We start from the raw sequence: 17259 nt of genomic DNA, 5'->3' as shown, positions 1-17259 counted from the left end.
GGCCCAGCTACTCCTGCCGGGACCAGAACCAGCGACCGTACAATTTTCATTTGTTGAGTAAAAACCGCAGGGAGGCCAGGAAAGATCCCCCACCACCACCAGCAGCACGTGCCTGGATCCCAGAAACAGAACGCAGGACCTCCATCCCCAACTTCTGCCATTAGGAGCGTGCGCCCTAGGAGTACCTGAAGGAGCAGCCAGCAGCACCAAGCGCGGCGCCCATAGGGTCGCCAGGATGCCATCCCTGCCGCAATTAAAAACACGCAGCGGCAACAACCAGCATGACCTCGCAACTGATCATGACTGCCCCGAAAACATAGCGGCAGGCAGAGCACGATCCACGAAGGTTCGCAGGGTCCGAACCTGTGAACAGCCTAATGGGTCCATCCAAGTGGACTGGGCAAAGAAAGTCGAAGGGAAACCTGCAATCACTCGCTAGTCACCAGAAACAGGCCATCTGTAGGGTAACGGCAGCATCACATAGAGAGAAGCTGAATCCAGGAAAGGAGAGGAAGACGTGCCCTCCCTACAAACACACATTCATCATTGTTGTGGCAGAGGAGCAGACTGCAGCTCCCACAGTCTCCTGAACCAAGTAAAAAGTCACGCGCTCCGGACGAAGAGTGCTATCCAGGCGCGGTAGAACAAGCGTCAGGGGTAGAATTATGAAAAAGCCGCCAAGGGGCCAACACCAGTGCCAACCCCCCTCCCCCCACCCCCAAACACCTCCTCCCCCCTCCCCTTTCTTCCTCTCACCTTCCCACTCCCCTCCCTCAACTGCCAGCAGGAATCCAGGAGAAACGAGTAACATCGCAAGCGAGGCACGTCCCACCCGGTCAGGCTCGGGAAGACGCACCCGCAAACCGGGTGGAAACAGGAGCACACCCCCCAGCCGGAACAGAGAGTGACTCCCAACAAGCCCGGCAGGCCGAGAGACAGTCCAGGAAACCCTGCGCCCGCACAGCCTGGCAGCCGGGCGGGGTTGAAGAAAAGCACCCCAACTCCAGCCCAGCAGGAGCAGCACCAGCACATCCAAGTCCATTCTGTCAACAGACAGAAAAAAAGAACAGGCGGGATGCTGGGTAAGTACTGCTTATGTACTCCCGGTGGGAGGGGCAGTATTAGGGTCCCAGCATTCCTCTGGTCTTTTTTTCTGTCAGGAGATGGTTATCTCCACTTTGTACATGAATGGGACGAGGACATAAGGCACCTGGGGGGGTAATCTTCTCTTTAGCCTCCAGGTTTTTTTTTTCTTTTGCCGGAGTTGTATTCTCTTTCACGCAGATGGTTTCTTTGTCCCATTCTTTTCAAGATATATGTAAGTCAAAATCGCTTTGATTCTGGCAATCGAGTTAGTGCTAGATGACACGTAGGCTGTTTCATAAATTGTGGAACGGACCTGGGTACATGTTTACCTGGCCATTGTTGGTTACATTACGAATACTCAGTCATGCTGAGGCCTTCCTGGTTGTCATCTGTACTTTAAACAGGAAAAATAGGCTATCCCTTTTCTTATATAGGAATTGCAACGCTTTCGACCTGAGTCACAGGCGTTTTATGCATTATTAGAAACACTGTTTGTTAATACTTCGAAACTGCTAGTCATTAAATCTGTTTTGTTTCCTATTAAAGACTGCTAATACTTTTAAAAATGGTGTGAATGTATTATTATAGCCAGAATTCTGCCTGTTGTGCTATGGAATTCTTGTAATTCTAGTGATGCCATCCATAAGTAGCAATAGAAATGTGCAATTATTAACAAATGGTCTTCTCTATAAAGCCTTTTAATGGTGCAGCTTCTAGTTTTTCCAAGTACATTTTGTTTTTTTAAATAATTTGCTAGCAAGGGTACAAAAGTAAACCAGAGTTAGGTGATACAAGTTATTTATCAGGAGTCCAGCACACACTAACATTTGGCCAGACGAGTGTCATACACTTACAGTGGCATTTTTAAAGTTGCTCCATTGGTATTATAGTTCTTGTTGATTGATGCCTTGCTTCAGTAATGTATTTTCTTAGCTGTCCAAATGTGGAGTACTATAGAGCTGGTGGTCAATGGGGAGGTAGGACATGCGGGGTAGGAGAGAAAGACAAGCATTTGCCAAAGTTTGAGCTAAATCCATTGTAAATGACAATCCCCTTTATTTACGTGTTGGTTGTTTAAACCTAAATAAAAGGCATTGTCATTTACAGTGCCAATGAACTCCCAAATGCGAGACCTATTGCATTGCAAATGCTTGTTTTGTCGCGTGGTCATTGCAGATTCACAATCTAGCCTGATTATGATCTGTCTTGATCCCAGGTCACAAATAATTCCATGCCCTTCTTTTAAATTGTGCCATAACAGAGAATCTTCTTGGGAATTCGTGATCAGAAAAAGGCAAAAGCCTGTCTTGTAATCCAAGTTCCCAAAATGTATAGAATAGGCCATCACAAGTGTATGAGAATATACAACAGAAAAGATTCATTAGAGTATGAAGAAGCACTCTCAGATCCATGCAGAATAATAGGCAGGCCCACTGGAATTATGCAGCTCTGCGGCCGCAATGTTTTCTGCATAAGTATAGATTTGAAACATTTGCCAAACAATCCAATAAAGAAGCAATACTATTACACAATGTGCCACATATTGTGCCATTACATGCCACATCATTTTGTCTCCCCTGTCACATAAAATGGTCCAACCATGCCACATAATTCCAGTGGCCCTGATTATAGTATTCCCTAGTGCAGTTTATATCCACAGTAAAGTGATAGTATTAGGAAAGAAACCCACAATATTTTTCTCAGAGTTGCTGAGTGCAGTGGCAGCTGGTGATATTTGACAGTGGTCAGTTGTAAATACTGCACTGTGGCGAGCAAGCGTCTGTTTTCATTTTTCATGACAAATAATAGCATATCTGACTTATTAAAAGCTGTTACATTTAATAAGCTCAGTATGCAAATGGTATATCCTTTAATAGCAATCAATGAGTTCAGGGTAATGCACAAAATTAATACCATCTGCTGGTGTAGAAGCAACGAACGATGCACAAGCATGCACGCACAGGTAAACAGAGCAGGCACAACCACACCAACGCACTCCTGTACGAACATCCAGACCATCCACAATTTAGGAACTGGAAGACAGGGTACTTCCATGTTTAAAGCGAAATGGTGGTCTTTATTACACGAAATACAAGTGCAACTGTGACAGAGTTTCATTATTTGACTTAAAATGCAAGAGATCAGTCAACAGCCAATAGGGCTCGTGTGAATAGTGGTAGGAAACAGAGATTTGTAGGTGGGAGAGAGGTGGTCCAGCCACAAGGGAAAACTAAAGAAAGAGGAGGAGGTGAAAGGACAAACCCTATATATCGCCTGTTCCTCTCGATACACCCCTGAGTGAAAAGTACCAGGTAGAAGCGCCAAGTGAGAAGCAAGAAGGAACGTATATCAAGTTTTGGTGAAAGTGTCCACTGTCCAGTATCATGGAGGTGCGTATTGTGACTTCACAGGATGTTGCATACTTAAGACGATGTGCTGAAAAACCTTAATATCTATCAATAACTCTCCCGGACGGTGGGTTACCTGTCGTTTTTAAGCACAACATTACAGTTTTATTATAAATATATTTTGTTGCATCTTAAAAATATTTATATATATACAGTTTAAGCGTGTTTCAAAAGCATTGTAACATCACATTAATCAGATAATTTAATGAGGCTGTATCAGCTCCTTCAAAAATATTGACAAACAATAGCGCAGATACTTAAAGCTGTGTCAACACTGACTGGCCGGGCTTATTTCAAGGGTTCGCCGGTAAATACCATCAGTTCCGAACCTTTTACATGCCAAGGACAGAGCCCGTAATCCTATGCTCCCGAACCCGCACGCAACTGCAAACTGTATAATGCACTCTTATTTCGCTTTCTATACTCATTGCCTGCTCAAAAGTGCTCGTTTCAACAATTTAACACATGCCTAACAAGTGGCACTTCTTCTTATTACACCTGAACTCTTTGTTGGATACTTCAGTTAAAGAACAGTAGAGGGCGCTGTGGTATTGTATTAGTATATGGCCGATCAGGATGATTTATTCGTTCCAGTTGTAGAATGGAAAACAAAGTGTCGTTTTCAGCGGAATTAATATTTTGTTTGAACATGGTATAGTAAAATGGTAATTTTCAGAGTTGAAATGTATTTTGTTATGTGCATTTGTAACAAAAACGATCAAGGAAGTAACAGAAATAAAGTGTTACGAAATATAAGACACCTATGTGAGTATTGCATTAAAGCCGGGAGAAAAGCTAGGGTCCACAATCTAGGTCCTCTACGTGGTCGAAAGCCTTTGAAAACAAGCTCGCGGTGGGAGCGTGTGAGGCAGAGAGGAGACGCCATGCGCGTGCACATCACCTGTCCGTGCGCGCACATCTCCTGTCCGTGCGCGCACATCGTTTGTCTCCCTTCGTGCACCAAACCGACAATAGGCTTGCCAAGGCGAAGCAGCCCATGCGCTACGTTCGCTAGGCGAGACCTAAAAATGGGAGGGAGGACCCGAGTTGGGCCTACACAGAACATCAAAGACAATCTGTGGTAGCAAAGCACAATAATCTGCTACACAGGGAAGCACGCACCCAGGAAATTGCTGGTCTTTAGCGCTGATTCCTACAATGCTGCACATAGATAGAGAGGGGTATCATGGTAGCTGCAGGAGATACAGAGTGTATTATACGTTTTTTTTATTGTGCAACTTATTACATATAAAGGTTATGCCTAAAAGAAGATGGGATAGTGCTCTTTTTAGGTCTGTTTTTTGAAAGCGCAGGAGCCAGTCTGACCTGTTGTGAAAAAGATAAATGGGTCTTTGGGTTCATATTAATCTCACCCTGATGCTTTTGCGGCTTGTGTATCCTTCTGCTTCCAGTCGAATGCTTGCGTTAAACTATATGATGGACTTTGCAGCTCTCTGCTCCTCCTGGGACCCTGTATGCATTAGCAGATAAAACCCAGACCTATCGACGTTGCCAACGCTTGTTCAGGCACTTTCCAAAATTGGTAATTATGAGTGGAATACTAAAACCTGCAATTTTAGAGCCTACCAGGACATCCAGGTGCACCTTGCTTGTCCTGTTACCTCGGATTGCCAAACTGGATTTTATTATTCCTAAAGGCACTGCGGAGCATTATTGTATTATTTACTCTGCACATATTCATTCATTCAATTTGGAACAAGGAAGCATTATGGATGGAGGTCTGTACTCCAAATGGCAATACATACCCTAATCTAACCTGGACATCGTGAAGGGATAGATTTTTTTTAACTTCCTAATCCTGCAATCCATCTTGCTGTACTAAGTAAAATGTCAGTCTTTGCACATCGCTACAATAGCACAGGAAAATGTGCAGTCCTTTTGTAACCACATTTTAATTCTGATTGACTCTGTTTTCTTACAGCGTATTCTGTGCAATTTATATCTGCTCATTGGAAAATCTTTGGCCATTGAAGATTGGGTTATCCTACAAGCTACAAGAGCTTGTTTTACTTTTTACTAAGATGTGTGCAGTCTGAAGGTGTGAATTCTGCCATCCTGACTCAGCCCTTTATCATCTTTGATCATTCAAATGCGAACCATTGCTTTGAGCAGTAATCATGCCTAACATTTACTGTGCTTTCATAAAGGCAGTTACTTCTGGATATGTCATCCCCCATAATCAGTGTTTTTGTATTCCTTCTCCATCCTACTTTGTGTGCTTTGTGACCGCACATATTGAAAGGTACCTGGGATGGAAGGTAGAGTTGAAGCCACATGTTTATTTATGAGGTTTACTAGTCTGTGCTCCATTGAAGAAGACTCGTTAAAAAGGTCTACCAAGACAGCAGGGAGATCGAATGACACATCTGCGATGTACCCTGCAGAGACTGCCCTAAAAACCCCTTCATGATATGAAGTTTAGCCAGCACGTCTCAGTGATGACACCCCAAAATCTCACCACCACATAGCTTTCGGCTATTAACCGTAGGGAAAACCCAACATCCAATACAACACATACTATACATTGTGCATAATCTGTCCACAATGTACCCCAGACCACCCTCAATGGGAAACCCACAAACGCAGTCGTAAATATCCCCAAAGAAACACACAAACGGCTAAAGTAATGGATGGTGGTTGGTGGGAAGTGCTGTATAAAAAAATGTTTAATATAATGTGGATGTCATTACTGTTGTCCAAGGACAGTTGGTTGATTGTCTAGATTATATTGTAGAAGCTGAGCAGTCTCTGCTTCAACCTGCTATTGAATCGTGTCCGACTTCTTGAATAGCGAGCTGGAATATCCTTGGCTGAATATCAATTCCTGCACGGTGCACTGCTTGGTTTCTTTGCTAAGAGTGTCTGACTGCTGTTGCCATGGAAACAGCTTATTTCAATGTCTACTTAAAAAGCATGTATTTTTATTGTCTTGGCTTTTCTATTGTATGAGAAAAATGTGATCTAGGTTTGAACGGACAGCTTCTTACAAATGTATTTTAATATACAAAGGGGAAAAGCTTTGATTGTTTACTATGGGAACTGTTTACTCCGAATAATTTGGATGAAATTGTAATCCTGATTGACTTTCATTTTATTTTACAGCCCAGTACAAAAGCAGGAGGTGATGGTGCGTCCCCCTACAGTGATGTCCCCGTCTGGTAACCCGCAACTGGATCCCAAATTCTCCAGCCAAGGGAAGCAGGGGGCTTCCGCTATGCAGTCGCAGCCCTCGCCTTGTGACGGAAAGAGTGGAAACCACACCCCCAAGTCACTGCAGGCCCCAGCTGCAAACATGGGACTGAAAAATGGTTCTGGCAACGGGATGAAAGGGAAGGGCAAAAGGGAAAGAAGCATATCTTCAGATTCTTTCGATCAGAGAGATGCAGGCACTCCCAACACGGATTCTGAAATCAAAGGTGTGTTCCTTAGATTGATTTTCATGTTACAACCGCCATATTGGTACAAACGCGCCTACAGAAGTATCCATTTAAAAGTAAACTCTACTTTTGACAAGTTGTGGTCTTTAAAATCCGGTAACACCTAGGGTATCTCTGTACACCAGGATTACAGGATCAACTCTGTCACCCAATTTCAATCTATTTTTTAAAGCTGTATGAACAACTGAAAACTGCAGGAAGGTAAATTGGTATTGATGCTTATACAAATATAAATATGCATATGTATTATCAGCATATCTTCCTCCGTTGCCTGAAAAACTTTCTTTTTAAATTTGATGGGTTTTCCAAATGTACCTTTTATTATTTTTAAGATTGATCATGAAATAAGGCAAAGTAAGATGGTATTATTTTAATAGCTAGTGTTTCTTTCCAAGCCCTTAATCGTATGAAAAACAGGATTACTTCCATGCTAAAGATTTGGTGTTTTGCATCACAGTTCTACATACTTAAATAGTTACTTTTGGCTAAGGAAAGTCCAGACACAGCTGTGGGAATCAGGCAATACTATTGTTTTTATGCTCTTTTGGCAGTAGTAATTGTGTGCCAAGGTGGTCGACTGGGGGTTTCAAAAGTAAACATCCCCTCTGTTGTCCTTTTTTTTTTTTTTTTTCTTTTTTGCATTGGTGGATGTGGTAATATAAACTAATGGAAAAGGTCCTGTACTATGTTGTGGTTTATCTATTGTTTTATTGTGGTTGTTTTGTCACATAATCTCCTCTGATGCATGGTTTAAATTAGTATTCGTTGGAAGTAACAAAAAGGGGGGAAGGGAGAGAGAGAGGTGATTCCTTCTCCCTTGTAATATAAATAAACAACAAGAATCCACCGGATTTGTTGTTTATTTATATTACAACGGAGAAGGAATCCACCTCTCTCTCTCCCTCCCCCCCCCCCTTTGTTATTTACATTGTCTGGACAGCGCACAGCTGGGGGAGTTTTTCCCTCTAACATTCTGTACACACACATAGCACACACACCTCTTTCCACCACTATGGAAGATGAACATGGCCTGACCTTCGACGGGGATGAAATTGACCGAATCTTGGCTGCAGTAAATCCCTTTGAGGGCCTTAGCAACACAGACCCGGGTCCCAGTGTGGGAGACTGGGACGAGCTAAACAACCTCAGGAGAACACAAATTAAAACTGCCCTACATGGACTACTTATGACGGAGTACCTCAGGAATAAAATATCACCCCAAGGGTTAATAGTGAAGAATGAACCGTTCATTTTTCAAACAGATGCACAATTCAAGAAAGAATGGTCCCTCATTTCCTGGCATTGTACGAGGGACTGGCTCGTACTCATAGTGAAAACAGCTACTAGAATCGCACAGGAACTAAAAATTGACATTCAAAAAACAGAGTCCAACTTAACCCCTTCGCTGCTAGGCCTTTCCCCCTCCTGTGCTAAGGCTTTTTTTGGCGTTTTGGAGTAGTGCGCGCTTAGGCCCTTGTAACTTTTTGACCACATAAGGCATCCACGCCAAATTTGCGTCCTTTTCTTCCAACATCATGTGGATTCTAAAGGCGCCCAGGGTTTGTGGATTCCCTTGGAGGGGTCCCAGAAATTAACCAAAATATAGTGATTTTTTTGTTTTTTTCAGAAAAATGGGGAAAAACGGGCTGCAAATGAAAGCCTCTGGGTTTTTCCCTGAAAATGTTATCAAAAAATGGTTTGTGGGGCTGAAATCTCCATTTTCTCAGCTTTTAGGGAATGACAGTCATTTGTCAGAGAACCGAAATTTTTCACTCAGTTTTGGCTTTTTTCTGGGACATAGCCTATTTTTGCTATTTTTAGAGCTTTTCACCTCCTTCCAGTTAATGGTAGAAATGAGTTTGAAAGCAATAATGGATCCTGGAAAGCTTTACATTTTCGAAAAGAAGACAAAATTCTGAATTCAGAAAGGGGTCATTTGTCTAAATCCATGAAGGTTTCGTTATAGAAACTAACAGATATTGGAATAATTGAAAATTTGTTGAAAAAAACAGCCTTTTGTCTCAACGTTTTCACCTATAACTTTTTCTAATTTTGACAGCTCTTGGAAAGCAATATACCGTTACATCCGTTAGACTTCCTGGTTGTGGGGATATATAGGACTTGTAGTTTCACCAAGAACCCGACGAACCCAGATCCAAAAACTGAGCAGCAACTTGCAATGGTATTTTTTCATTTACTGGGTATAGAGCACTTTGTGTTGGAAAATGTATACATGGAATAATCTGTATGAAAGACACCTATGTATTTCTGAATTGGGTACAAATTATAGAGTTCAGAAACAGTATATAATTGCACATTTTCAAAATTGGGAATACTCATACTAGCATGAGAATTATTGGTCATTTTTCAAAAAATTTTTTTTACACAATGTCTTTCATTGAAAGGGAGAAATGCATGAAAGCTCAATTGGTAATAACAGTTGATTTACAAATCTGAATTACCCCAAGTGTCCCGATAAAAACGGTACCTCACCTGTGTGGGTCGGCCTTGGGCCTGCGACAGGAAACGGCGCAAAATGCAACGTGGTCACACCTAAATTTTGCAGTTACAAATTGACCCTTTTTTGGCAAAGTGCATACCTGTAGTTTTTGCACCCTAGCTCTGCCGGCACCTAGGGAAACCTAGCAAACCTATACATTTCTGAAAAGTAGACACGCAGGGGAATTCAGGATGGGGTGACTCGACTGCCTACCACCAGGTTCTGTTACCCAGAATCCCTTGCAAAGCTAAGAAATTGACAAAAAAAACGCATTTCCCTCACATTTCTGTGGTGGAAAGTTCTGGAATCTGCGTGGATCAACAAATACCCACCCAGCATGCCCCCAGGTCTCCCGAAAAAAATGGTACCTCACTTGCGTGGGTAGGCATAGTGGCTGCGGCATGAAACAGCGCAAAACGCAGCATGGTCGCACCTCAATTTCCTAGTGAAATCTAGCACGTTTTGGACAAAAAGACTACCTTTTGTTTTTGCGCCGTAGCTCTGCCAGCACCTGGGGAAACCTAGCAAACCTATACATTTTTGAAAACTAGACACCCAGGGGAATTCAGGATGGGGTGACTCGTCTGCCTACCCCCAGGTTTTGTTACCCAGAATCCCTTGCAAACCTAAAAATTTGAAAAAACACACTTTCCTCACATTTATGTGGTGGAAAGTTCTAGAATCTGCGTGGATCAAAAATTTCCACCCACCTAGCGTTCCCCCAGGTCTCCCGAAAAAAATGGTACCTCACTTGCGTGGGTAGGCATAGTGGCTGCGACATGAAACAGCGCAAAACGCAACATGGTCGCTGTGAGAAGTTGGCCTGATATGCAGTGCTCTTTATTCTAGTGATCACTATGTATCAGTCCAAACGACCCTTATTGATGATTGGTTGTAAGTCAACCTGATAGACCAGCTATCCTAGTAGCATGGACTAGAGCAGTCTTTAGGCTAAACTCTAGAGGGCGTGTTAAGCCAGCTGTTTTACCATCACATTTACCCCTTGAACACCAAGTGAAAGGACACCACACACGTTGTTATGAAAATAAAAGTATATTTATTTATAACAGTACTACCCTGAACTCTTTATGAGTCAGGGAGCTAAGCACAATACAAAACTCTTAAAGAAATACTGAAAGTCGCACAATTTACACAAATGCCCGCGGGGCACGAAAAACCATATACTACAAAAGTGGAATGCGAAATTGCTAGCAGGTAAGTACTACTCTAAGAGACTTTAGAAACGCTGGGCCTACAATGCTGAACCCTTGGATTAGAAGCAGGAGGCCTAGGGACGTCGTGTGCAGAGTGGAAACTCTCACGCGTAATGCGGGACAAAGTCTATGGATACTAGTAAATGCAAAAGTTAGTGTTCTCGGGCGAACCCGACTAGGTAGGTCAAAAACGAAAGTGGATCTAGACACTTAGAGAGTGGATCTACGCTGGAGCACCGTGGTACTCGGTTTACCTAGCCGAGGGGCTGCGGCTGCATAGGGTTCAAGTGTCGTCGGGAAACCTCGTTGACGAACCAGGAGCCTGAAGTAAGAGTTGCTGGCAGGCGACCAGTGAAGATGTTCCGGGCTGATCCAAGGGCTGGATCAGTTGAAGAAGAGTACCTGTAAGCAGAGGGGACCAAGTTCTGAATCACTAGCCAGTGATTAGGAGGGCACCAGGATGGCACCGGACGAGGTCACTCAGCCAGGCGAAGAGGTGACACTGGATTCTGCTGCTGCACGGACCAGGGCGCTGATGTCGACCAGGCTGGAGGTCTGCGAGCTGTCCCACATCAGATGTCTGCTGCTGGCGATGCTGGATCCGTTGAAGGAGGCAACAAGCCTTGGCTAAGGCAAGCCCACGTGGCAACACAAAATGGCGTCTGGGGTGGACCAGGAGGGTCCGAGGAAGTCCCCCTTCAAGAGGAGACAAGGGCCAGTCCAGAGGAGCTAGACCAGCGGTGAAACAAACGTAGGACGTCGTCTGGAGGGTCACTAGCCAACGGGCAAGTGACCGGACAACGTGGCAAGCAACACAGAAGCAAAAGGGCCCCACGCAGATCTGGTGGATGCTGGGGGGCTGGACTTTGGTGCGCGTGCTGCTTGGGGTTGGGGCTTCTCTTACCCCAGTGCACCCACTCGAGGGTCCCTCGGTGGTCGTGCTGGTTCAGTGTCGTGCTGGTTCTGATGGTCGCCGGGTCCTCTGGTCTCGTCGCACCCACGGTTCTCAGCTGTGCTGTAGAGGCAGGTTGAGGTCAGAGAGGGCAGGGAGTCCGGGTCTCGTCGTGCTGGTCAGTCTGGTTCCGGAGGAAGGACGTTTTAGCAAACCGCAAGATACTTAGTTGGTGCCTGCTGCTGCAGGGTGACTACTCCTTAGTCACAAGGGAGAAATCTTGAGAAGAAGTCTTGAGTTCCTTTTGTAGAAAGTAGTTTCAGGATTCAAAGATCTGGTTTGGAAGGGGGCCTGCTCCTACCTTTATCCTGAGAAAAGAGGCTGGCACGCGACTAAGTCCTGCCCTATGGGTGGGACTAGGAGGGGGGTGGTTACACCCCTCTCCTTTGTCCGGTCTCTCCCCAGCTCAGGGGCTGGTGTGCCCCAAGAACTGGTTTGAGCTGGCATATGCACAGTGAGCACCGGGGTGCCACTTGCAGTCACCTTCCTCTATAGCCCTGCCTACCTGGGATACACATAACCCTGTCTGGGATGGTGCTAGCACCGCCCCTGACAGGAAACCCTTTGTCCAAGCCTCCCGCGCTGGAAGGACTCCCAGCAGCAGGAGGGCAGACTTGTGTCTCGGTGGCAGCATCCATCTTGTGGAGCTGAGGCTATGTTCAACTTTAACCGGGGTTACAGGTTACCAACATGTCTTCTCCCTCTAGAGGGGTGGAATGCTACCCCCGTCGCCAGAACTGGCGAGGGGGTAGTATTCCAAAGCGTAAGACACCTTACACGACATGTTTAGATAATGTCAGACCAAAGTTACCATAACCGCGAGGATTATAAGGCACTTAAAAGTATATTGTCTGGCGCTATCATGGAAACGGCTAAGGGATTGATCCCGAAAGCCGCAGACAGGCTCAGCTCATGCCAGAGCACCATCTCACACGATTCCAAGCACTCTGCCTTCAGGATTGTTAAGGCCTGCCATAGGAGTGACTGATAGGAGATCTGAGTGCCCATTTTCAGTTTAGATATAGGTATACTATATCTAGAGCAGGGGTGATTACACCTCCTTGCCCCCAGCTGTCAAGCAGCCAGTTGTGTCTGTTTTAGTTAGTCAGCCCAGGGGTGGCATAACAAATGCTGCAGCCCCTGGGAGACTTCTGGGTGCACCTCTGCCCTGGGTACAGGGACTTGGAGAGGGCCCAGTGCCAATTCAGTACCTGGGTACAATTTGGAATAGAGAGAACAGCTAGGCTGTGGGTCTGATTAGCAGGCCCACAGCCAGGGAAAGTCGTAAACCAGTGAAGCAAAAAGCAAAAATCTGGGTGATCATAGGATTGCAGACCCTACTCTCCTACAGTCGCACCTCAATTTCCCAGTGAAATCTAGCAGGTTTTGGACAAAAAGACTACCTTTTGTTTTTGCGCCGTAGCTCTGCCAGCACCTAGGGAAACCTAGCACACCTATACATTTTTGAAAACTAGACACCCAGGGGAATTCAGGATGGGGTGACCCGTCTGCCTACCCCCAGGTTTTGTTACCCAGAGTCCCTTGCAAACCTAAAAATTTGACAAAAAAACACATTTTCCTCACATTTCTGTAGTGGAAAGTTCTGGAATCTGCGTGGATCAACAAACCCACCCAGCGTTCCCAGACTTGACATTGTCACCATTGTCAAATTCACCAGCTTTTGCAAGAGGGGTTACCTGGGTTTCTGGCCCCGTGCGAGACAGCCATCTATGGAAACCTACCAAACCCACACATTTCTGAAAAGTAGACACCCGGGGGCTTCCAAGGAGGTATGGCTTGCGTGGATCCTCCAACGTTCTTTTACCCAGAATCCCTTGCAAACCTCAATTTTAGCAGAAAAAAAATCAATTTTTTCACACGTTTTAGTGTGGGAAAGCGTGGCATCTCTGGTCTGGGCTCACACAAATTACCTCCCACCCAGCGTTCCCCCAGGTCTCCCGATAAAAACGGTAACTCACTTGCGTGGGTAGCCATAGTGGCTGCAACAGGAAAAGGTCCAAATCGTACGGTGGTGAATTTAAAATACCCTGAAGCAATATAACTTTGATTTTTGGGGGGGGGGGGGGGCCGCACCTGAGTTTTTGGCCCGGGGCTGGGTGGTATTCTTTGGAAAGTAGCAAACCCAAACAGTTCTGAAAACTAGACACCCGGGAGAGTCCAGGGAGGTATGGCATGCGTGGGTCCCCCAATGTTTTCCTACCCAGAACTCCTTGCAAACCTTAAAATTAGGTAAAAATAGCACTTTTCCAAACTTTTTGGCGTGGGATCGCCGTGCCGGCTAAAATGTCCTACCACCCAGCGTTCCCCTTGTTCTCCCGAGTAAAATGATACCACACCTTAACAGTTACTCAAAAGTCAAACATTCAAGCACGGCTATCTATTCCTCAAAGACACACACATACAGGTTGGATTTGGCACGAGGGCGAGTGATGGTTCAGTACATAACATTTTATTAACAAGATATTTCAAAAAAATGAAATGCTCTGTCAATAAATAAATGCATAAGAAACTGAACCAGTGACTTGCAACTCGTGAGCTGTAAAGCCACGACAAGGCACTGTTAGACCTGACACCTTTTGGCGTGGTTCTTCCCCCATCTTTTTGCCTCTGACTCATGTGTTTTGATGCTGTGCTGGATTTCGTTTTTGCTGATTTAGATGTTTTGGACACTCTGCCACTGCTGATCAGTGTCAGAGTGTAAGTGCTCCTTCTGTAAATTGTGATATTGATTGAGTATACCTAATTGGCATATTTGTATCACCACGAAGTCCCTAGTAGAAGGCACTGTGTGTGCCAGGGCTGGTGATGACAAATGCTACTAGTGGGCCTGCAGCGCAGATTGCGCCACCCACATGAGTAGCTTTAAAAAGGCGACTCAGGCCTGCCAGCGCAGGGCCTGTGTGCAGTCAGTGACTGCCATGTCAGCCTGGCCAGGTTCCCCACGGGCTAGGCCTAATCCTTCCCTGTCTGTGCACATCAGTCACCCCTATGGAAGGCTCAAGGTACCCCCCTGGGCAGAGTGCAGTGTAGGGATAAGGTAGAGCATGTGCTAGTGCAGGTACTATGCTCTGGTAGTGGGCTACAGCCATTTTGTGTGCTCACTGCTGTAAGGCTATCTTGCTCCATAGAGTAACATGGAGGGGGGCTGGGCCCATGTGATACCAGCCTATCTCCCCATAGGAACAAGATGGGACATAAGTGAAAGATATCCCTGGACTCCGAATTTAATGACACATCTTTTAGTGAAGGGTGTTTTTAAATCCTGGGTTGGAGAATAGCCCTTTTAGAAAGTGGCTGTTCTCTTGTCTAAACCTTTCTGTGTGCCTGGGTTTGTGGAATGTCTGCCTGGTCTGGATGTGACAGGAAGGGGCTGCAGAGCCCCAGAGGAGAGGGTCGGAGCCATCCCGGGGATGAAAGGGCACATCTGCCTGCTTGGGAGGAGGGAGGAAGGAATGCCAGATAAGTGCTGGGCTGTGCCTGCCTACCTCCCCCACATTAGCTCTCTCCTGGTGGTCAACTGACCCCACTGGCCCTGAAGCTGACAGGAAGAAGAAAGCCAGAGACACCTCAGTGCTCCGCAACCCCCAGAACTGGTTTAGACTGGACCCAGGGCCTCCATGCACAAAGAACTTCAAAGACATTGGGGGGTATAAGGAAAGGACCCCTGTCTGCAGAGAATTAGATTCTGAAATTCTGCAACCAAGAAGGAACCTTTGCTGGAAGGAGGACAGCTAGGGAACTAAAGGAAGACTGCCTTGCTGTGTGCTCTAAGGGCTGACCTGTTCTACTGTCTACCTGGAAGCTGAGGAGAAGAAAAGGGGCTTTGCTGTGTGCTGTGACCCTGCCTACTTGAAACTGCCAAGACTCTGCTGTGTGCTGTGTCTACAACTGAATCTCCAAGGGCCTGAGAAGAGCTGGCCTCCTGCTGGGAACCCAGGGCTAAAGGTTCCTAAAGCTATCCCAGGAAACAGCTGCAAAAACGTGCTGTTGGGACCCGGGACGCGTGGTGCTGGACTGCGGAGCGTGAGGAGGAGATCGGTGTGCTCATCGGCACATTAATCGTGAGGGTTGGAGGCTTGTGGAGCCTCCCCTCGTGAAATCTGCTCCCAGGTGGTGGCAAGGTCGAGAGGGGGGTCTAGTTCTGACCAGCGCCCTTTAAAACCCTTTGCCGCCAAATCACCGTCGCAGCCCGGGGCCAGGATCACCCCTGGAAGTTGCTGTTCGTGACCAGGAGCGGCCGCGGCGAAGAACGAAGCCGCCGCGACCCCATTGGCTGAGGGAGCCGAGCCCCCTCACTAACGCCGCGACGGGATTGGCCCGCGCGGCGCAGCGTCATCAGGTGTGGTGTGCCGTGATTGGCTGAGCCCGCGGAGCGTCATCGGCGAGGCCGCGCTGCCATTCGTTGGCGGCCTCGCGCTCAGAGGGGCTCGACTGAGGGCCGCGACCGGATTGGCTGCCTCCGCTGAAGCTGCAGGAGGTGCCTCAGGATTCCCCAAAATCACCGCCGGGACCGGGGAAGAGGTCCGACCCCGGCGAGGGACCTGGAAGCGTCCCGCACCCCTGGCCCGCCGTCCCTCCATCAGGTGAGCTTCACCGCCTCCCCCGCCGCTCGTTGGATTGTCGAGAGCGGGCGGGAGAGGAAAGGGGACCGGCCGGGGCGGGGACGCGTGCAGTCTGCACGGCTGGTGCGCAGTGGTGCGCCTGTGATCAAGGAAGACGCGAGGCTGCCCCGGGGACGAGAAAGAGTCCCTGGGCCTCGCGAGGGAGTGTCTGACAGCGCCTGAAGCCCATAAATATCAGTACACGTGGGCCTGGTGTTGACGGTTCGTTTTGAGAGTGATTTGCATATAAATCAGTGGCCATATTTTTGAGTGCTGATTTAAGAGACTAGAGACTATTCTTATTTTTATGCTAAGAACTGCCTATTTACAAGACCTACTAAGAATTAAGTGCAACCTTGTTCTAAATGAAGTGTTTAACGTGCAACCTTTAAACTAGAAATGCTATCTGTTCTAAAGAAGTGATTATCATGCAACTGCTTCATTTACATGCTGAAACTAGATAAAGTTATATTTTATATATACTTACCTGTGTGGTCTCAGTTTGTGGTGGATTGGGAATTGCTGTTGTGTTAAGTGCAAATGTTATCCACATTGTCTCCGAGTTTAGCCTAGACTGCTCGCGCCATGCTACCTAGAGGGTGAGCAGGGGTTATCTCAGAGGGTTATTCCGTCGCCCTGACCGGAACTAGGGGTCCCTACTTGGGCCAAGGTACTTACCTTTGCCAACCAGAGACTCCCGGTTCTAACAGGCACCAACCGTTTTACAGGCCATTCACGCACCTTTCATACCTGATACAATCCAGACCATTGACACCATCCGAATGGAAAAGCAACACATAACAACAATCACAATAAGAAACAAGGTACACCCTACTGCAGAAAGAGAAAAAAAACAATTATTACTGCACACCCATCTAATCCGCAAGCACACACACATACTGGTTGGATTTGGCACGAGGGTGAGTGATGATTCAGTACATACAATTGTATACGCAAGTAATTTCACAAAAATGAAATACACTGCGTATAATTGAAAGTATGATAAACTGAACCACTGA

General features: G+C 46.3%; 1 protein-coding gene across 4 annotated transcripts in view; it reads left to right on the top strand.

Moving 5' to 3' along the window:
- BCL9 (BCL9 transcription coactivator) overlaps positions 1 to 17259 on the top strand; it is a 904233-nt gene that overhangs the window by 750762 nt on the left and 136212 nt on the right. For all 4 annotated transcript variants that reach the window (XM_078656778.1, XM_078656780.1, XM_078656777.1 and 1 more), the window contains one exon: positions 6618 to 6931. In XM_078656778.1, the coding sequence (XP_078512904.1) occupies positions 6618 to 6931 (314 nt within the window). The remainder of the gene's footprint in view (positions 1 to 6617; positions 6932 to 17259) is intronic.

The sequence above is a fragment of the Lissotriton helveticus genome, chromosome 8, assembly GCF_964261635.1.
Source record: "Lissotriton helveticus chromosome 8, aLisHel1.1, whole genome shotgun sequence".
In the NCBI taxonomy this organism is placed as follows: Eukaryota; Metazoa; Chordata; class Amphibia; order Caudata; family Salamandridae; genus Lissotriton; species Lissotriton helveticus.
The sequence above is the reverse complement of the archived record's forward strand: the minus strand, read 5'-3'. Positions and strand labels throughout refer to the sequence as shown.